The sequence below is a fragment of the Lonchura striata genome, chromosome 1 (assembly GCF_046129695.1).
Source record: "Lonchura striata isolate bLonStr1 chromosome 1, bLonStr1.mat, whole genome shotgun sequence".
NCBI lineage: Eukaryota > Metazoa > Chordata > Aves > Passeriformes > Estrildidae > Lonchura > Lonchura striata.
The window spans coordinates 40,248,119-40,270,827 of record NC_134603.1 but is presented as its reverse complement, the minus strand read 5'-3'; the positions used below and the strand labels follow the sequence as shown (position 1 = coordinate 40,270,827).

Genomic DNA, 22,709 nt, shown 5'->3' with positions numbered 1-22,709 from the left:
AGCCTGGTTTATACGAAACCAGGACCTAGAGAAGCAATTCAATTGAGACCTTTATTTCCATCTATTAAAAAGTGATACAGAGAAGTGATTGGAATGATGAGTAACAGCTCTCTAAAAAGTGAAACTACATTATAGTAAAAGTGTTACTTATCCTTAAGAAAGTATCCTCTAAGTATAGTAAATTATTGTTACTTATTCTTAGAAATGTATTTTCTAGTTGTCCTGGTTTGTAAGATAAGCTTGTATTCTATTTGCCATCTGTTGGAGGTTGGGCAGGTTTGTTATCTCTTCCAAGAACAATGGTTTGCTCCGAAGAGGTAATCGTTTGTTAATGGGCCATTGACTGATTCAATGCAGGGCTGGTAAACGTAACATCATCCCATTGTGAGATGCTCCACCCAGAGGGGGAAGCCAAGCACTCTTTTATTGTATAAAGGGGTACCTTTTGGGGGACAGAGCAGCTCTCTCTTTGCGGGATACCCAGAGAAGCAGCTCTCTTCGGCGGGATTCCCAGAGAAGCGGCCGGAGCGCGGTGAGGCGACGGCGGCGGAGCTCAGAGGCAACCCCGGCACAGGGGAAGACCGGCCCCACTGCCACCAGATCTTCAGAGGAAACTATACCCTTCTAAAGATCACCACTTCAGCTGCAATTCATCAGCCACTGCAAGAGGAGCATCTATCATTTCAACCGGACTGCTACCAACACCCCGAATCCTCAGGTTGTGGACTTTATCACTAGTTTTGTTTGTACCAATTGCATTTGCCTTTTTAAATTGTTATCTAGTTTTCTCCTAGTAAAGAATTGTTACTCCCATTCCCATATCTTTGCCTGAGAGCCTTTTAATTTAAAAATCCTGGTAATTCGGAGGGAGGGGGTTTACCTTCTCCATTGCACAGGAGGCTTTAGCCCTCCTTCACAGACTCCTGTCTTGTCAAACCGAGACACTAGTCTATAGTCAGCACATTAATCTATCCATTATCTGTAGTTCTCCCCTTGGGATTTGCTCCAAAATTCATACTTCTCAAAAAGCTGTGGGTTTTGCTTCTTACAAAGAACAAAGATTGTGTAGACCCATTCTTTCCTTATAATTCTTTTAATATAATTTTTAAAATAGAATATATTTTTCACTCACAAGTCAAAATTAGAACTTGGTGGAAAGAGAGGAAACAGAGGCTAAACTAATTCCTTGCAGGAAATGACTCTTTTCTTATGTCAGTCTTCCACACATGCAATTTTTAAAAACAGGCCCAGAGGAAGTTAGTCTGATGAAAGGACTAATCTCAAGTCAGACAGAAACAGACAAGGGGAATTATCAGCTTTACATTAGGCCCATTCAAAATACCACAGAGTAACACAACTACCCACACAGCAATGCTGTTTTCATGCTACATAACCTATATAGAAACATAGGTTGGAGGCACAGCACAGGCATATTGCCCTAGTCAAAGGATGAAGCACAGAAGGAAGAAAGCAGGGAATTCCATTGAAGAGATTTCCATATTTGTTATCTACTTTTACTGATTACCAAAAATGACCAAAAATTCCTTCAAACCTACAAAAAAACTGCTAAAACACCTTGCATAGATAATTGGTTACAGTTCAATAAAAGATATTTTATTATTTTAAATCTGGTTTTAAAATAAGAAAGCAACTAATTCTATATATTTAAAAATAAATTCAAACATTACTTATGTCAAATAATTACATGAGAATAATAGAATGCTTTTTTTGTTGTTGTTTTTCATTGAAGTAACCCACAGATTTGTGTTATAAAAAGACTCCCAGATTCTTGGGAGACATTTAAAATAGTAACGTATTCATTTTATGCATTCAAGAATTTAATAATAGACCATCCCTGAGATGGAATTTTCTTTTTTTTTTTTTTCCCCTATATCTAGAAAGATTTTCAAATGAAAATAACTACTAAATCAACTCCTTCCACTTTCATGTGGAAGCATAATCACACGCTTGTTTAAAAAGGAGTAACTAAGCATGCAGAAATGGAAGTGTTACTATTGTTTTGCCATTTATCTAATAACTGCTCATAGACTTAAAAAAATATTCTCTCGGAAAGAACTCAACAGAGGTTATGCAACAGTGACAGACATCATCCTGTTGAAACTACCCATCTATTTTAGGAAGCTAAAAATACAGAGACTGTACCTTCTGGAGGTGCATTAAGGATATGGAAATGCCACAACTGCAAGTCATTGGAACTGAGTATTTGTGATTGGGAAACATCAGAGCTCATAGAGCAGCCATCTGTATATCTGCATTTTTGAGGGGGCTCATAAATCTCTACCTCTTTCAGCATCACACTGTATAAAAGGGGGTGAGCTTTAAACAGTGTTCTGGGTTTACTTCCTTTCAGAACAGTATGTGCAGAACTGCTTTACTAGTGATCCTGCAGAGGACATGCTTCAGGGTTAAACTTCAAGAACAGTTTCAGAAATTACTTTTAGTTCCCCAGCCAAGGCTCTAAAGCCTGTGCTAAAATGGTTTTTCCATCTTGGTACCAATTTCTGGGATTAATGTTAAGAGGAATCACAGAAAGCCTCTGGCACAACTATTTCAACCCTCTCCTCTTCCTGATGTTGTCTTCCTCACCCCTACATCCAGGGTCACAACAGCCACAGAAGCCTGGATCAATGCAAGAAAAGACCTGCAGCAAATCAGCATCCTAAAGAACCTGCCTGTGACCCTGTGCTGTGATATGATCACAGGCCACTGTCAGCATCAGAGCTCTGATCCTGCTGAGGTCCACTGCTCCTGAGCACACATCCAACATCCACTCCCTCCTTTGTGCCACACTTCCTGAATATGCAAAGTACAACCATAAAGGAAAATAACATCCATCCCACTACAAAGCAACTCAAGTTTCTGCAGAAATCTCACAAGGGAAAAAAAAAATTAAAATCCCACCAACCCTCTGAAACAATTTAAGAATATAACAAATTTGGAGCAACTGAAAACATGAAGGGCAGGTGAGGAGTATTTATAGCAGATGATCTAAATTCTGTGGCAAGGAGAAGGCAAAATGTCACCAGGAAATTGCTTATAAACTCTTAAGGATATTCTTCTCTTATTGGTCAACATGCAAAGTTCAGCAAATGAGAAATGTAGCCATCAGCACAACAGCAGATTCGTCATTTTTCTCACCTAAATCTAGTTTTCAAGAACATCTGCTGGGCAATGACTAAAAAAACCCCTTCATTACATTTCCTTCTTATTTATATTAATTTATGCTTAGAAGTACAAGACATGCTTTACAGATTTATTTTCCTTGCAATAAAAATAATAATTCCTAGTATAATTTTGGTTCTCTATATCAATATTGAAGATGCTTGAACAAAAATTTCTGTAGTTAGGAAAAAATCAAATTATGCCCTGAACACTTGAATCAGTTTATGACTTCATCCTCTATAGATGTTATAGGAAGCAAGAAGGGAATAGACATTGCCATCTCTAAAATGTTGATTTTTGTGTCAAAATTTGATTGCCAGTGAAATTACAGAATTATCTAAGCTAGGCTGAGAGTCCATGACATCCCAAGATGTTCCTGAAGAATAAACTGTTGCAGCCTGCTGTTTAAAACAAAAATGAGATACGAGATGTATTGATTTTAGTTCCTTGAGGAACACAAAACCAGTAAATAAGTCACTGTCTGATGGGTAAAGGAACATAGCAAAATAAGGTAGTAAAAATTTTAAAATACATTTTTTTAATAGTTACAGAAAATAAAATAATTTCAACATCTCCCCTTTTCATAGGTTCTTAAGGTATCCATTCAAATACTTGGTTATAAGATTATTTTGTAGATAAGAATGTGGTGCTACCGATGCCTACTGAACAGCTATTCCTCCGTACAGAAAGCATTGCAGTTTTGATGCTTAACTCTTGCAGTTAAGGAGAAAAAAACCCAAAAAGCCCAACCAAACCCCATATACTAGGATCTCTTGGAGAAAGCTCTTTAATCAATGGCCCAGCAGTTAGAAGTGAGGTGTCTTCCCTCAAGAGCCACACATGGCCCTTTTCATGCCAGACAACACTGTGACATCTCTACTCCCAGTAGCTTCCATGTATATCTATGGAATTTTTCAAGCCTCTAAGAGTTGAGATTTTCCAAAAATGAACATTGTACTACACCCTAACCAACCAGCTCCAGCACATCAAAGCTTCTGCACAACTTTTTTTTGTCACCAGTGAATAGGTTAAATTACCTGCGTGCAAGGGAAAATCTGATTCATCTATACAATAAGACAAACGTATTTGCTTCATTTAACCATACAGGGATACAGGGAATGGACTTGGGTTGTCAACAATAAGTTCCTCTTTCTGAACTAACTCGAGAGCTGGGAAGAGGACATGTGGCACTAAAAAGGTATAAGAAGAAAGATTAAAATAGACAGTCCAAAGGCATCATGTAAGAATCATGGCTCATCCTGTTTCCTGTGCAGTAATGGGTCATAACTTAAAATTTCTCAAGATGATTTATAGGTGACTATAGTAACAAGAAGTCAGAAAGTTCAAAATGACACTTGTAGCTCAGCAAAGAAATAATTTGGCAGATGGACAAGTGCCAATATTGATTTTTTTTTTTCTTCCTTTTTTGAATACATTACAGAAGTCTAATATAAAGCTGAAAAATGCAGATCTCAAGACAGAAATCAGAACCTGTAGAAGTCCACTGAAAATAAATTAACATTTTCAGGTAGAAAATTGTAAAAAATTTATTTTTGGTGTATTAGGTCTCAGTCAAAGAAAAACACTAAGTATGTGATTTAATACACGCACCATATTACAACAGTGCATATTGTATTAATATAGAAAATTGGTTTACAGAGTAAGAACTGACCCACATGGATATCAACATACAGTTTTCAGAGGCGCCTGAGAATCATAAGTACCAAACAGAGCAGAGAAGCAAGGCTGTAAGTTTTACTTGAAGTGTCACATGCCTTTGAGTACACTGCTTTACCATCTTGCTTACATAATGGAGAGAACAAAATGGTGAGAGCACAGGATTTGAAGATATAAAACTGCTGTGGTATGGAAGAGCAGCCCAAGCATCTCAAATTGGTCCCCCTGGTAAACAGGTAACTAAAAATAAGTAAATTATCTGGAGAAACTCGAGTCTTATGTAAGTGATACATAGCAAGCATTCTGCTCAGAAATTGTCACCATAAAAAGGACAAGAATGAATATGTTAAAGGCAAGGTTTTTATGCATAACTGAGAACAGATGTGGAAGCAGAAGCACAGGAAAAGAGCACCTAATTAGCTAATTGAAAAGTGCATCCTCAGGCATATAAAATCCAAGTTGATAAGCTGACATTTCTCAATTTTTCAGTGCTTTAAACCTGCCAAAACAGAAGCATATGCCATCACAGTATATACATACATATTGTCATCATACATAAAATTGTGGAATATTCTGGATTGGCAGGGCCTTTCTAAAGAACTTCTAGTCCAACTTCCACTAATGTGAGTGGACATTTTCAATTAGATCAGGTTGATCAGAGACCCATCCAGTTTCCAGGGATTAGGTACGCACCACCTCTCTGCACAACCTGTCCCAGTGTTCCACCACACTCATCATAAAAAATTGTTTTTATCTAGTTTGAATCTATCCTCTTTTAGTTTAAAACCATTACTAGTCACTCTATCCTATACCTATGTTCAGATACCTCTGGTGTTCCCAAGTAGCAACAACACTGTATATATACTTACATTCTACTGCTAATCTGGAAATTTTTTTTCAAATTCTACAATGTACTGTTAGAAGGTCAACAGAAGCATATTTAACTGCATGTATCATATCTGGGGAAAATTATTTGAGCTTCCAAAAATTCACTTGTAAGAGCTACAAACATAAGGAATAGAAATATTATTAGTATTACATGGTCTAAAATTAAAATAAAATATTTTACTTGTTAGATGTTTTGTTGATTTTAAAAAATACACTCTGAAAAATTACTTCAACCTAATTCAAGAAATCTTAGTATATACCAAAAAAGGCTATTTCTAGTTTACAGCCTTTTAATAGCAGACAGTTGGTTTTAGTCAGCTGATTTCAATTGAAAATAAATACCTGTTTTTCTTCTGTATATTACATAAAATAAATGTCTCTTCTGAAGCTTAAAAAGCTATCAATTTTCTACAAAGTTATCTCCTGTTATTTACAGTATTTTGTACTGTATTCAATATAAGTATAACCTTTTTCTACCATTTCAATCACTGTTAAATCATTGCTGACAGTACTCCCCACCATTCACAAGAGACATGGTAGATAATTAATGTTGGCCAACACCCCACAAGAGGCATAGCTTAGCAGTCTCCTCCTCATGAGCACTGTGATTATATTAGATATTAAGAGCTGACATTTCAACTGCCTAAATTAACTGGCTCAGAGATAGACTGGTACTTAAAACTGACTGATGTCCCTTAAGGATCCAGGACCTTCAGGCCATTTTCTTTTGTCCCTCCTTGATAACTGACATATAAAAAATTATTATATCCTTGATAACGACTATACAGTGTGTCAGCTCGGAAGTGTAAAATTCCAGCACAGCAGAATGTTTTGGTTATATGTAACTCATATCTCTGTAACTAATCTTCATTAAAAAATAAAAATAAGGTATTATTTATCAATTTTTTTCTGCACCTTTAATGCTCCCAGCACAGGTAAACAGGCCCAAAGCTGCTGCTTGTTGCAGTATTTGCTAAAGCTGTGTGCACAAGCATGAACACAGCACTGTGTTCAGAAGAGGCAGATCTCATGTAGATATCTGGGGCAGAAACAGGACTTATTAATCTGAGCATGGTGAAAAAAAAAGTTCTTTATTAACACCCTTTTGCAAACAGTACAAATTTTTGAGTAGGAGGCAAGAAAATAGCTCTTCTTGCTGCAGAAAAATAAATTCTGCTACTTATTATATAATTTTGCCTAGAAATTCAAACCCAAAATGAGAATTTAAGTCCAAATAAGCAAAAGTCAGGAAAAGGAAAGCAAGGATCCTACCCATGATTAATTTCAGAAAATTGAGCCAGAAATAAGGGAGAATTAAAAAAATATTCAAATTACAATAGCAGTTTCAATCCAGGCTTCAAAACAAAGGACTAAATTAAACATTGAAAACATTGAATTGCCAAGTCAGTTGTAAACTGAAGACCCTTACTAGAAACATCACAGGATTCGAGCCCCAGCAGAGAGTCAGAAAAGACAGCCTCAGGAGGTTCCTTACAACTTCAACTGTTCTCTAAATCTGATGCTACTTGAGAGCATCAACATTGAACTCAATTCTTAGCCAGTATTGGGAGTCTGGGGACTAGACTTTCCCATGCTCAGTATTTTATGTGGATGTTGTTAATATGAGCGTGTGTTAATAGATCGAGTGCTAAAGGAAGTAACTGTTCACCCTTTCTCATTTATCACTGCTTCAGGACTGCAGAATGGCCTGTAAAGAGATAAAGGAATCAGCGACCTTACAATGCAGCACCGAGATAGATCACTGAAGTTTGAAAGGCTTGAGAAGTTGTTATATGGAGGATGCTCCATTTCTGAATTATTAGTTTGGCACTAAGCAGTAATTACCTGCATTACAATTTATTAATGAAAAAATTATAGGAATGAAACAGCACTCCAAAATACTAATCCATTTTTGCTGTAGCTGCTCACAGTCAATCTGGCTTATACCTAAACTCCATGAAATAAGGGTGCAATTTAGGTCACAAAGAAAACTAGCACTGCAAAAAGGCACAGAATAATTCTGCAAAGGGCAGACTTCCCAGTTCTACTATGCAACATAGGTAACTTAAGGGAAAGTGTATACTTTAGTGTAAAAATGGTCCTACTCAGACCATCTTAAGATTCAAATGCAATACAGCTGAATTCTGAACATAAGCATAAGCTCCTGACAGGCAACCAACTGCAGAGCAGTGCAAAAACTGATATGCTTCTCCGAGTACTCAAATGGATATAAGCTTTCCAGGAACACTGGAAAAAATCCCTTTTAAATTATCACATCCCTTCTGTGTTAAGTCTGCAGGACAGCATTTGCTTTTTTGGTCAACTTTTTCTACCATTCATTTTCCTTTCTGCAGTTCAGAAAAATAAATTTCTCTCTCTAAAGCCAGACTTTGGAATAAACATGCATTAGAGTAGCACAAGAGGCTTTTATTTTCAGTATTTGCTGTTTCCAACATGCTGCTCCACAAAAGAATTAGAGAAATCTGAGACCATCAAATTTATCCTCCAACTTCTCCCCCATCCCTCCTGACCATGCTCCTCCAAATTATATAGCTACACACAAAGTTTTATTATGGTGCAAGATGAAGCACATAGGTGGTACATAACAAACATACTTTCAAGAACTAGTAAGGCTGTGACATACAAAAAATATGTAAACTACATTTTTCTCAATGACTGTTCAGAATCATTACTGAATACGTAAGGCGTTTGTTTGACAGGACTTCCATTTTGAATATACATAAAGATTATAAAATGAAACACATGACAAATATTCCTAAAACCCAAAGGCACTGCTGTTTATTTATATTTTTAAAATATTATGTCATGTAACAATAACAGATACATCCTGGCATTCTATTAAATGGCAGATATCAGCAGGGAAGTTTTTCTTCCCTCATAGTTTGCATTATAGTAATTTATTTTAATCAAATTATTTAGGTGCTTCCCAAGTTCACTTTCATATATTGTTCATGTGTTTCTGAGTTATATAAACCTCAGTCATGTAGTTTTATCTTAAACTAGAAATCAAGCCAACTTTCATAGCATCATAAATCATCACTGCTACTGTCCATATATAAGCTTAAAAGTACATATTTTTAATTGAGGCAACAGTAAAACGAGACTAGAAAGTTTAGATGTTTTTACAAATACAGATCAGGAATTTCTGAGTTTTTTTCTATTTTTTAGCGAGGAAGTTAATTCTCAGCACGAGTTCTGTACTCACCTCACTTCAGCACTGAGGACACCATCTCAGAGCCTACAACAAATGAACTTCATGGTATGTCATCAGCACAAAGCAGAAAGACACACAAACCTCAGTGATTAATGACTCACAGTGTAAGAAAAATGTGTATTTTTGTATGCCCAAAAAGGAGTGCCACTTGTAGGTATTCTGTCACGTAGGGCCATCGTCAAATTAGCAGTTTTATCCAACTTGGAAGAACTTGATTGACAACACATCCTTTCCCCCATGGAGAAAATTCTAGGCAACATTTTACTCATCTTTGAAGTAGATTAATCAGTAATAAAAGAGTGGGGTCTAATGTTATAGCACTGGATTGCCCCTTGCTACACAGATTCATTGCTGCTACTCAAGGAATAACTGCTCTCCCAGAAATAGAAGGATTCAGTGCCTGTTAGCAAAGCCTGATGGCTTCCAAGAGAACTAATCCCTGCAAGACTTCTAATATTCATAGCAGTAGTATCTGAGGCTGGGAAAGTTTTGTCAATGGGTAAAAGACATCAAGGCTTCTAAACATTTAGCATATTAAAAGAAATGAGTTACACTATGTGTGCAACTTCTTGTGACTCAGTTGACTTAAGGAACAAGATTGCATCAAACTGCAGACAGAACTGAATTCCCATTTAGCTAAAGGTGAAAAATTCAATGATTAAAAAAGGCATAGGTTGTTTCTCTGGCTTGCATTTTTTATACATTAAACCTGTCCTATCTTATTTACACATTTGACACTGGGCAGTACTCAACTATGGTAATACTATTCTTGAAGAACAAGGCACATTAGAAAACTAATTTTAGAAGTCAGTAAATCAACTAGTAAATTTAACAACCAGGTAAGAATACAACTTGACAAAATGACATTCTGTTTTCCACAGATCAACTATCTTAGATTTATTTAATCAAAGATATGATACAGTTACAAGCCCATGCATTTCATAAAAATCTGAACTGAAAATTTTTATGGAACAAAATTTTAAATAAAGCATATACAGATGTTTCTGGGTATTCAACTGGACTGGTTAGTCTAGAGAAATATTATTTGAAACATATAAGCAGAAGCATTGAGATTTTCATGTGGTTGTTTCTTTATTTCTTCCTCTTCAAATCCTTAAGATAAATCACAGCTGAATAACACTATGGATTAAATCCTAGGCATAAGCTCATAGCTGAACTCATAATTTCACTCCCCATTGGTTACATATTTATAGTACATCCCTTCTATACTGTTATTAAAAATAAAATAAATAAGACTACATTTTAAAAATGTAGGCAGTATAACTACTAAAAAAATGTCATTATGCATTTAATATGACAAAATTAATGTTTCTGTCCACTTAGATTAATTTTTATGATTACAAGGTAATTCCTGTAATTCCCAAATGCTTTTGAAAATTACTACTCCTCATAGAAAATTTGGGTATTGCTACGTAATGAAACTGACGGAGAAATCATAAAGAAGATGCAACAGATTAACATGAAATAAATATTAGAGATAGTATTTAAAAGGCACACAAATACTTCAAACACATACAGTTTCAAATCTTTATTGTTTTAAAATTCTACATGTCTTTTACAATTACAATAATTTGTTACTTAAATGACTCTTGTATGGTTAATGTACAATGAGTTTTTTCCTGAAACTCAACCATGAAATACATTTTCATCAATATGATTTTTCTAAATAGATTAATACAAGACTTCTGTTTTGTTAGGAAGAACAAGTGCTTCACCTTGAATGAACAGCACAGGTAGTCTTCCCTTCAGAATCCATGTGATCAATCCATCGAAAGTGCTTTTGAAGATTGCAGATCTAACTGTGACTGATTTTCAAAATCAGTCTATCAAATTACAAGGGTTTTTTAACATTAAAGAGCATTTTCATGTAATGAAACAAGCTGCAGTAGTTATTTTTATTTATCTACTGAGGCAAACATGTTGAAGAAAAATTATATGATTATCTGCATGCAATGAACAACCTCTTTAAATAGTTGATGAATTTTACACATATAAAGAATCTGTTAAAGAGTGCAAGTACTTTGATAATGATTTCACAAAAGGACATATGCTGGTAATAATGGTAACTAACATTTAACATCTAAATACAAGCTAATGTATATTTAACAGGCAATTAACATGGCAAACAAACCATGTTTCATGTGGTTGCCCTTAGAGAAAATGAACTCATTTGGTCCACACTCTTATAGTTATCTGGATAAAAAAATCGAAGCAGTTAGGGCCAGAGTTTTTGATGAATTTCTAAAATGACACCTGTTAAAAAGTGAAAGCAGTACATCAATGACGTATCTTGTCACATGACCTCAGTATAAAAAGATGGCCTGGTATTTGGAGCGATGAACGAGCACTGAAGGACAAGTCAAAAAAGAATGGAGACAGAATGAACTAAAAATCTGTTGTGTTATACTTTCTTGTTCCATGGTACTGCTTTCACTCTGTAGAATTTTGTACCCAAAGGAACTTTAAATCTGTTTTGTGCCTACAAAAAAAAGAATAAAACAATTAAAATGTGGAATTATTCTACTGATTTTTGTATTTTTAAACTCTAATTATTCCCATTACTCAATATTCAGGAGACCCTTAGGAGTCTGGCAGGGCTTTGGACAGTGTGGATGCCAACACCCAACCCCACTGCTCACTTGACTCTTCTGGTTCCCCTTACTCTTGCTATTCACTGACACAAACTGACACAAAAGAAAAGCAGGAATAGCAGAACTTGGGACAATTTTCATCTAAATTCTTATGCAGAGAGAATTTGTCACAATTGTTAAAAATACTAAAATATACTTTCTTCTCTATTTATCACAGATTATTTCTCATTACTAATTTCTTACCTTTTTTGCCTGGCAATACTCCTTTTCCATCACTTTTCCTAACACCCACGGTCTCCGAGATGCACCTGATGCTAAAGAGAAAATGTATTTAATATTTTGAATAAGCAGCTACAAGTACCAGGATATTACATTATATTTTCATTAAATGAAGATTTTTTTAAAATTCAGTTTAAATAAACAAACATTCAGCAAGGTCAGATTTAAATGTAACATTTTGGTGGCCCTTAGAACAATAATTTGCAGTAACTAGGCCAACATGAATTTTAACTTATCACATACACAACTATCATTCGGAATTTCACTTTCCCCACTTTCCTGATGCAGGAATATAATCAAGACATAGCTTCCTGAAGCAGTGAGACAGAGACAAACATGTCCCTCAGGCAGTTGATAAGTCTTGATGTTTGTTTTATCTGCAGTTTTCTTAGATTTGAGATTAACTCTGTTCAGCAATTGGTAAGGACCAGAGCAAGTCAAGTCCATTGGAAAGCAGGTCAGTGAATTAAGTACTCACAGTAACATACGAACTGACATGGCTTTTTACCTTACATATGTAAAAAAACAGTAAGAAAAGTCTACCATATTTCACATAGCTCTGTATGCACTACTAATGCCATAGTTCAGAACATATTACATCTGGAAGTAAGACAGGCATTTTCTCCTTAGGTTTCACAGATGACACATGGCACAGATCCTCCAGCAAACTCAGGGCTTAGTGGTCTTCTGGAGACTACACAATTATTCAAGATCTATCATGTTTCATTATAACTGCAATCTACAGTGAGTCTGCTCGGGGAAATTATTTGATAGCTTGCAATACTACAGAAACTTTCACTGATAAATTAGAATGAATACAAATTTTCTTTGATGCATAATCTCAGATGTTTTTTTACAAAGTTGGGAGCACAGGTGGGTTTGCTAAAACACATGATAGTTTAAAGACATGTCAATTACTCCACTTCATGCAGACCTCATGGTTTAGTGCAAAGCATTGTTATTCTTCCTCATTTAAAAAGATTTAAATTTAGCTAAGTTTAGATAGCTGGCAAAAAAACATCAACAAAAAGCCTTGAAATTTAAGGGAGAAAAAAAGTAAATGCATCATCAACTTGAACATAAATACAGGTAGTCTTCTCTGAAAATTTATAATAAATATCATTTTAATTTGGTGGAAGAACTGAAGAACTATGAGCAAAAATACTGCTTGCACACTCCCATATACTATTATGTACATTTTTTTATTTATTATTTATGCTGAGTAGTTGAAGCAGCCCGATGGGAATGTTAACAACTCTGCATATTAAATTGGCATATTCTCTCTCTTTTTTTTTTTCCACAGCTTACTTTGAAGACGCAGATATTTTCCCCTAGTTTTGCAAGATATTAACATCTATATAAATTTTTAATTAAAAATGTTCTGCTTTGAAAAATATTTTGCATCAGAACAAGTAGCAAAAGCTACCAAAATAGCTGACAACTATTACTTGCTTCTTGTATTTATCACATACATATAAAAATCACTCAGTGTTAGAAAGTTAAGACGGTTAGTTTTAAGAGGAGATAATAATTAGAAAAAAAATCTGACACTTACCACACTCACCTGGTTTGAGATCCAGTGCAGCAAGGGACTCTGAGTGCAAGAAATACAAGGTCGGACTAACAGTAAACAACACGTAGTTGTCATGCCTTTCGTCCAAGATAATGAGTACCAAATCGCCAACCTGAAAACTAGGGGGGGGAAAAAAATCACAGAACTTAACTAAAACAAAAGCACAGAAGCTTAAAACTACATTAATTACACTACATTTTTTCCCCCACGTATTGCATGAGACAGACTAAGCTGAAGAGCAGCAGACATTTCCACATGCTATGCCAACTCATATACATTTCATATTTTCTGAAGACAAGAAAAGCAGGCTACCTTTAAAAACTGTTTTTGAAATGTTATACATCCAGCAGCTCAAATTCTTTTTCTCAAAAGAACTGTCAGGTTTTCTTTAAAACATAACCAGAAATACCTAACTAAATGCTAGTGTTTCAATTTTGTATTATTTTTATTCACTGGTACTTAAGGTAACCATCACTGTAGTGGTGTCTACAAAAATTATTTTGTTGTTTTAAACTGAAGCAAATTTGAACACAGAAAAATACAGTGAGAACATTTATGCAGCTTTCAATCTTAAAATTTTAAGCACACAAGACAGAGAAGGGATGAAGTGTTCATCTTTGATCAAATGATGAAAAGCCAAAGAAACACGGTGGAGACTGTACATAAAATGTTTTAGAACTCTGCTTCTTTGTGACACCAAGGTAACACAAAAAGCCAAGTTCCCATACGAAGTTTTGGCAACAGAATTCAAAGAACAACTTCTGTCTCCAAACTTCTTGTTCCACTGTGTAAAGTGTTGCAAGTAAATTCTTTGCCCATTAATGAAGTATAAAATAGCTACAAATGAAGCATTAGATCACAACGGAGCTCTAAGAATAAATATTACTACTCCTCTGTGGATGAGGGAGGAAGTGCAAAGAAAGTGAAAAACTTCTCCACAGGAGGAGACTACAGATACACAGACAGTCAACTGAGTAAATGTAGAGAATTTTAGGTCATAATCTCTAAAGTTAATTTTTGGATTAAATAAATAATACTCCAAACTCTTCTGCCTGGATTTACTATGAAGATAAGCTATATTGACTTAAAAACATCTCTATTGGACAGATTAATTCTGCTTTCATACCATTTTCCTCCTCAAAAAGGACACTTGTGACAATTTTCAGATGCTAGAGAGGAAAAAAACAATTCTTCCCCTGCTGGTCTCATTGCAGCAAAAATGGAAACTGGTGTAATTCAGAAAACATTAACAGAAAAATCTGTGCAGGTTTTCTTTCTCAAAAGAATTTTTATATTACTCAAGTAATTTATAAGCCTAATATTAATTAAGAAGCTATCTGTAGCTTTCATTTTTTACAAGAATACTTCTTTTCCAGCAACAATTCTACATCCAGCTGCAAACACATTAATAATACCTAACAAAATGCTTGAGCTCATTTTATTTCATTCTGTTAGAGTAAGACAAGAACTTTGAAGACTTCAGGAAGGTAAGACTTATTTTGAAATATAATACATCACTATGCATATTCAGGATGAATATATCTCCTTATTTTAGACTTCAAGATTACAGACAAAAAAGAAATCTAAGAAAAGCCTCAGAATTCTGGAAATGCCATGGAATACTGAATTCAAGAAAGTCACTGACAGATTTCAAAAAGGCCATTTCATTGTTTAGAAAAAGGTTTTATAAAATTTGATTTATGCTTAACTGGGATTGTTCAATAGCTGATGGCTAAATTATAGAGATCTATGCATCTTTTCACCACAGAACAAGAAGAGAAAAATTGTAACATTAACTATGCACTTATTTTATTGAAAGTATATCCATCTGTTTATATGAAAATTAACATGTACTTACTCTCTAATTGCTATTTTTTCAGAATGTCTTGAGGATACTGATGACATGCTTTGGGACATCTATAAAAAGAGAAAAGCTACAAAGTACTGGCAAGCTATGATGAAATGTACATTGCAGGTAAAAATATGGCAAGATGATTTTTCACTGATTTCAAAGTGTCTAGTCTTGCAGATTTTATATTCACTCAGAAAACCCACCATAATTTTGTGATCCTGTTCTGTAGTGGGTTTGGTTGCTTGTGATTCAGTTTTGTTTTTTATTATTGTACTTTTTTTAATAACTACCTTTGATTGTAAAAGTTCCTGCATAACTGTATTCTCCCTCATTATTTAAAACTGGGAAGGGCTTTCATATCAATGCCAGTGAAGATTTATTCTGGGCATACATTAGAGCTATGATAAAACTGTCCATTCTAACAAAGAAGTAACTGGCACTAGAAATGGCTGATGGTAGAAAACAATACACTACATGTTTATTACAGTTAAATTCTAGATGCTGAGCTCAACATAGTCTCTCAGTTTTTCTACAAACTGTCACAAAGTCTAAAGTTTATTGTAATCAACAGGGTAGTATTCCCTGGAACAAAACTGGAGCCAGATTTACAAAGACCAAACAAAGGTTCGATTCTGTAAGGTTTTGGACATAAGAATTATCTCCTATATGTATATTTGTTTTTAATTCTGTTTCAGTTAATAAAATACTGGCATATGGACCAACTTCAAAAGGACAAACTAGACCTAAAAATAAACCTAAGTGCACACAAAGTTTCTACAAGAACTGTGATAACAAGAATTGACAATAGGTAATTAATGCTACTTCTATCTCCAAAGGAATACCTACCCCATGTGCAGGCAACTAACCAAGGAAGCTGTTCAAATGTAATTATATCAGTTCCATTACCCTCTGGGGTAACCTCCTTACAAAACACAATTCGTAATTGCTCCACAGAAACTCTGACTAGATGTCTTGCAGTTTTTCCATCTATTCCTACTTCCTAGACCATTTATACATGCTATTCAAATCTAGATTACCCACACTTAAAGTTTAGCATGAGATTTTTCAGCTGTAACTCAAATATTGATCCCTACAGTGAATTTCCTTCCTATTGTCAATCTTGACCTGCCTTCCCCAGAGCCTGAAGCCTATTCACAGCTCATTTTCTTCATTTCTTCAAAGAATGGGTCCAAATGCAGTAAATCACAGAATGCTCTCCAATTCTGTGACACCTTCAGCAGTTTTCTTTACAGAATCCAACTTCAGATTTTAATTTTTATTATTATTTTAAAAAAATTTAGAGGCTACCTTTCTTTCTTGAAAAATTTGCAGCTAGCATGAAATTTGTCAAATTTGCTTAGACTGTACATAAAAGTGTTTGCGAGTTCTCTTCAGATAAACAGACCATATATTTTCTTGATATTTTTTCAAACTGAGTAAGTGTCAAATGAAAACACAAAATAGCTTGATTTCTGTATTTTTCCTTTAACTTCTAGAACAACAGAACAGGTTAGAATGTTGAAAATAATTACATTAAAATCTAGTAAGGAATGTTTTATGAATAAAATTGTAATAGCCTTTATATAGAAAAAATTGTTCCCTTTCTCAGAAACTAATTTACTGTAACAAAAATCCTGTAATAACATTCCAAGTATTAAAAGGAGCTCCTTTTTGTTCCTTGTAGAAGTAACCCACAGTTCTTCTGCAAAAGCCAATGACCTACGAAGATTTTCTTTTTCACACAGAATGCCTTCTAAGCTCATTATCTGAAGTAACTCAATAGAAATAAACACTGGTATTGAAGTGTTGATATATATCTCAATTTTAGAAGTTTTTTTACAAGGAGGGGAAGAGGCAAAGAAGGATGAGACAAATAATAAACTTATCTATGTAAAAACTCATTTTATAAGTAAGGAATTGAAAATATATGAAGTTCCATTTAGAAATCAAATTTGAATTGCTTTAGAGACCAATGGACCACCAATTTCTTCTACATGGCTTCATATCAATCATAACAAGAATAATCTTCTGTTTGTCTCATACACAGTGCTTCTTCGATTTTATTTTACTTCAACGTAACATGAGATCAGGAGTTTAATTCAGGAAATCTATAGAGATGTTTAGAAAACTGTCTGGGTGTATTTTGAGATTTATTGTAAAAAACACACTTAAATAATGTGTACTTTACTGACATTCTGAATTTAATATAATCCTTTTAAAATTTTACTTTTAGATGTCTTGCAATCCTTTCTTACACCTGGTATGAAGTCTAACTTCCCACTACAGAGGTATCAGTTCCTACCAAACTTTCAGGTATCACCTGTCATTTAAAGAAAGTGTGATCTGCATGGCCAGTCCAACCAAAGGATGTGCCTGTTTCCTATATACACATGAATTTTTTAAGACTTAAAATTGAGACCTGCTAGCACAGATAAATGGAGAATAAATAAAAGGAGAATAATTTATACTACAGGAAAGAAGGGCACTCTGTTACTAAATTATTTTTCATTCCATAGGCATTTACTGTAGCATTTCATATGGTGGCTGCCTGCCTTTCCAGCTACTAGGCAGAATTACACCTTACAAAGGTGGCAGGTGCAGTTTTCCCAAAACAATCTATAAGTTATCATTAACCCTCCCAATTATGCTTAAAGTGCAGGCATAATTGCACTTTAATAATATAGATATTTATATTCTTGTAAATTGGTCTTCAATCTACTGCTGCTGAAAACTGAGTCATGGTGCCCAGGAAATTAACACCCCATTATCCCAACTCTGGATGGTCTGCAATCTTTGGGAAGAAGTCACTCTCCAGTCCTGTGAATCTTTTTCCATGAAAAGACCAAGCTCATGTACCTCTGGAGACTAAGCTCATGTACCTCACCACTTGCCTTAACACTTCAAATATGTTTCAAATTAATAGAAAAACATTCTTAAGAATGTTAAGACTTTAAGAAACTTAACATTTTTAAGCTTTTCTTATTTTTGCATGAGGCTTAAAAAATGGATTGCACAAATACTTACCAATCTTTGATTTAATCTCTTATTTTCCTCTTCTTTCAACTGCAAAGTCTAAAGGAAAATCTTAATTTGAGTAACTGGATATTATACCTTATACAGTACAAACTTTTTTTTTTTTTAAATTCTGTTATGACTAAAGCCCAACTACTTGTACAACACTACAGCTCTAAAAGAATTATCAAAACATCTTTTGAACAAAGACGTGCAAAAAACCCGTTGAAGTCTAGGAATTATCCAATTGCTATAAATCCCCAAGCTAACATTTTACCTGCATAGTCTTACTTCTATTTCAGTTCGAAAAAGATGTCAATGATAGAACAGCAAAAGAAATGTAATATATTACTATGCTATAGTTTCTACCCATGACAAATCCTTTGTAATCAAATGGCAGAAAAAAGCATGTATGTGCTCATAGTCAGAAACACCCAGGTTGTTGCTTCATACAGGGTCATAATCCATTAAGAAAAGTATTTCTGTGCTTTATTTGGTCCCAGATTTTAGTCCAAGCCTCCTAGAAAGCTGGAAGCTAATGACGCCTTTTTTTTAAAAAAAAACAAACAAAAAAAAAAAAAAAAAAAAAAAAAACTTCAAAAAGACAAATGAGATGAAGTTAGACATGACTTGATAGTTAAAAATTACTGGAATCTGTAATACTCCAGTGTAGCTACTAGAGGTTAATCTCACATTTCACCAAGAATATAGTCTATGAGGAAAAATTACCCATTTTTATGAGAAACTGGTAAATCAGTCTTAAATCCTGTCCAGCTTTTTGTATTTTATAATTAGAAAAAGAAATTGTAACTTTTTTTTTCCTATAGAAATTTTCTGTGTCAATGATCTGCCACTCCAAAGAGGAGTGACACATCAGTCACTCATACTAAAGCTCACATAAACAAGGATAGGCCAAGAGTAATGTTTTAATAGTTATCCAGAATTACTACAGTGAATTACAGTGATCCAAAAGTACAATGAAAAAAGATTCCCTGAAATCATATTTATAATCCCTGCAGACACTGTATTTTATCAGAGTATATAAATGACCACAGCACAACTTCACATGTACATATTTTTAAGTATTTAAGTACTTAGTCATAACACAACCTCACAAACAAACAATCTACTCACTCTTTCTAGCAACATTATCCTCTGCTTTTCTTCAGACATATGAACATTTTCACTAAAAGAGAAAGAAAATAGACAGGTTAAAAACTATCATTTTTTTAATAATCAAAAATTGTCTTTCCCACACCCTCCTACTATCTTCACTTAGTAAGGAGTGTTATATATTTGTTGGCACAGTGGCAACAGCCCAGAAAGACTCATTAGGAATCAGCATCAATATTTCTGGCTGATGTTTTGGATTTTTTTTTCCTTTTCTTTAAACCAAGGGGGTTCTCTGTTGCAACAAGCCAGTGAATTTTCAGCCGTTGATTAGTTTATCAAGCTACATTGGGACATTTCTTGGTATTTTGCATTGTTTTCAAGACAGCAGGATGAAAGACACAGCCCCACATGCTTTGACAGTTAACACCTGATATTGCAATTCAGCTCTATTATGTCTCATTTTCCTAGTCTAGCTCAAGGGCTACTGAGGAGTAGTCTGAAGTGCCCTGGTACTCTCTGGTAGAGACACTAATGTGAATTTGCTAATTGTTGCTGCTCATCTGTAGGATAAACTGAGTTCTGGGGCATGATAAAATAAATGCTAACATCCCAAGTAATTGCTTAAGAACATAACAGTAACTCCTAAAACAGTTATAATGTACTTTAAAAGCAGTTTTAATAGACAAGAAACAATGTACTTTCTAGTCCAAACTGATATGGCTGAGAAAACGGACTAGTTTTGGGATGAAACATGCTATAAATCCAATCAAAATAATCAGAGAAGCTAACAGATTATAATTAAACTATACTAATCATTATTTCATTTCAGTTAAAAGGCTGTTTAGCTCTCATGTAATAGGAAACAGTCAACAGAAACCTGTGAAAGTTTTGTCTAATCATTGGGTTCACAAGCTCACCTTAATTGTTTTGTACATCTGTTTCAAGAGTGCAGGACTAGAATGATTACTATAAGAAACGGCTCTTTTTTTTAAAGATGGGGTACTTCCTTGTTTTATTATCAGTGCAAGTTTAGTTTGGCAAGGAGAAACTGTTTTAATCTTCACTTCCACAAAGCTGTTTAGTGCTCTGGGTATGTGACTCTGGGTTAGGCAGCACCAGCTGTGATGCACGCTGACTAAAGTCAATGTAAGTACATGTAACAATTTTGCTCTTATTCCTCTTGGTCCTCTTGTGTGGTTCCCAGTCAGATTTCTCACTTCTGTGAAGGTATGAAGGAGAAGCCTGGGGTTCTTTAAAACACAAGTGGCCATGAAAGCGAGACACTGCTCAAAAGATGTGTCAGTAACATACAGCCTCCCAATTCATTCAGCATGACAGTTTTCCTTCTGTTTGACTTAAGTTTTGTATACTTAGGTATATTCTTTTACATCATGATTATGGGGCCAAGTTTCACCTTGAAGCTGCATACTTCAAAGTCATCAAACCCACACATTCCTAATGATTGAGACACCACAATTGCATGCACATATATGTTTAAAAGAATATTTTCAGGAAGAGGAAAGGCAGGAGGAGAGTTAAACATGCTCATCTGTACTTGACACTGCCCAATAGCAGACATCTCCAGAACAAGAGCATGCTTTGTGTATTTCTACTCTAATGCCCTATACTTACTGCACAGCCATCATACTGGTTTCCATTGTGGAATCCATTCTCCCCTCAGCCCCAAAGTCAGCAACCAATCTGTCTGTGTCTGTGGGCACATCAGCTGCACAGGCTCCACAAACTTCTGATGCTGCTGCCAAGTAGGTTGATGGAGAATAATTACTGCTTCTCAGTTTATTAACTTCTTCTTCAAGTTTCTTCTTCTCATCAAGTAAGCGAGCTCTATCTTCAGAAAGTGTTTCAATCAAATCTATGACACAAATAAATTTAATTACAGTAGCACTAGGGATCAAAATCAATCTGCAAAGAGTGGAGCAGTCCTCTTAGAAAAGATGAATAGTTAGTCAGAACTTTGCTTACCCTTGTCTTTTTCTTGCTGTTGCGTAAGCACTTTTAATTTGTCACTAAGATCATTAATTATGTTTTCTTTTTTCATTTTCTCTCTTGCCAGAACAGTGTTGAAGTTGGTCTGAAAACAGAAAGGAAGTATTACTGAAACAAGGAATGTACTGTAAAAATGTACTGCAAAATAGTACAAAGGACAGCATTTCAGTTTTCTACAATATAATTAAATAAGAAATTAAAGCATTTTTGCTTATTGCTTTTGTGAAGAGATAAAATGCCAGTACATTTTATTTTTCATGTTTGTATTTAAAATACTTTTGTAATTAATTTTCATTTTAGCCCTCTTTCCCTCAAGCCTGATATATACAAGTAGTCAAACAATAAAAAAATTGTTTAAAAAAAAAAGTTGTTGATTTTTCTTTAAAATTAATACTTTATATTCCAGTTAGTGCAATGTTGAACATTCTATATTTAAAACAGTTACTTGTAGGGTTCAAGTGATTAAGATAAAGATGAACTGCATACAGCTATGTTGCATACAATGAAAAAGTAAAATACCATTATCAATACACTATAAACTTAATTAAAACTGCATTTCAAGTCATACATTAATTTTTCAGTGAACAATTAATTATTGCAAAAGATATACAGGAATTCTGGTTAATAGAATTAATTATTGCAAAAGATATACAGGAATTCTGGTTAATAGCTTGCATAGGTGAACATAAAAAGAGGCCAGCATAGCCTTCAATACCAGTCTGATAAATCTTTCCACTTCAGTCCTTCTACTGACCATTGTGCCCTTCTACTCTTAGGATGCTGCTGAAGAGACAGACAAAACCTACCAACAACCATCTATTAAAATTAATTTTAATTCTCCTGCAAATTTGAAGACTGCCTTGATATATGTCTATCGACTCTCAGTCTTAAAATGCAAACTATTTGGTCGGCTACACACCTTACATAGGGCACAGCAGCCTTTGTTATATGTATGCATAACAACTTTCACACCACAAGCATAAGTGACACTTCTAAAGAAACTTCACAGAGAAAGAAAAAACAAAACCCAAAAAAGACAAAGGCAAGGATAAATACACAAAATATTCAGTAATCAGCAGAGCCAGTGAAGTAAACTGTCAGCACTGACTGATACACTCCTTTTTCTGGGTTTGGGTTTGCTTGCTTTGGTTGGGGTCTTTTTTTGGGGGGAAGCGAGTTTTTCTTGTTTGTTGTTTTTTTAAAAAAAGTTCCAGCTTTCCCTGGAATTTGATGTTAATGCCTCAGAACCCTCCCTTCCATGCTCTGCTGCTGAAATGA

At 34.7% G+C, this 22,709-nt stretch overlaps 1 protein-coding gene across 4 annotated transcripts in view; it reads right to left on the bottom strand.

Annotated features, from left to right (window-relative positions):
• Positions 1 to 10,517: 10,517 nt before the first annotated feature.
• The window catches only part of RB1CC1 (RB1 inducible coiled-coil 1), a 69,798-nt gene continuing 57,606 nt past the window's right edge, over positions 10,518 to 22,709 (bottom strand). For 3 of the 4 annotated variants that reach the window (XM_021555700.3, XM_021555699.3, XM_077783628.1), the window contains exons 17-24: positions 21,408 to 21,516; positions 21,057 to 21,297; positions 19,446 to 19,497; positions 18,324 to 18,371; positions 15,306 to 15,364; positions 13,430 to 13,566; positions 11,839 to 11,909; positions 10,518 to 11,483 (exon numbers count right to left, since the gene is read on the bottom strand). In XM_021555700.3, the coding sequence (XP_021411375.2) occupies positions 11,406 to 11,483; positions 11,839 to 11,909; positions 13,430 to 13,566; positions 15,306 to 15,364; positions 18,324 to 18,371; positions 19,446 to 19,497; positions 21,057 to 21,297; positions 21,408 to 21,516 (795 nt within the window). In that variant the 3' untranslated portion in view covers positions 10,518 to 11,405. The remainder of the gene's footprint in view (positions 11,484 to 11,838; positions 11,910 to 13,429; positions 13,567 to 15,305; positions 15,365 to 18,323; positions 18,372 to 19,445; positions 19,498 to 21,056; positions 21,298 to 21,407; positions 21,517 to 22,709) is intronic. The other variant, XM_021555701.3, reaches the window with a different exon arrangement.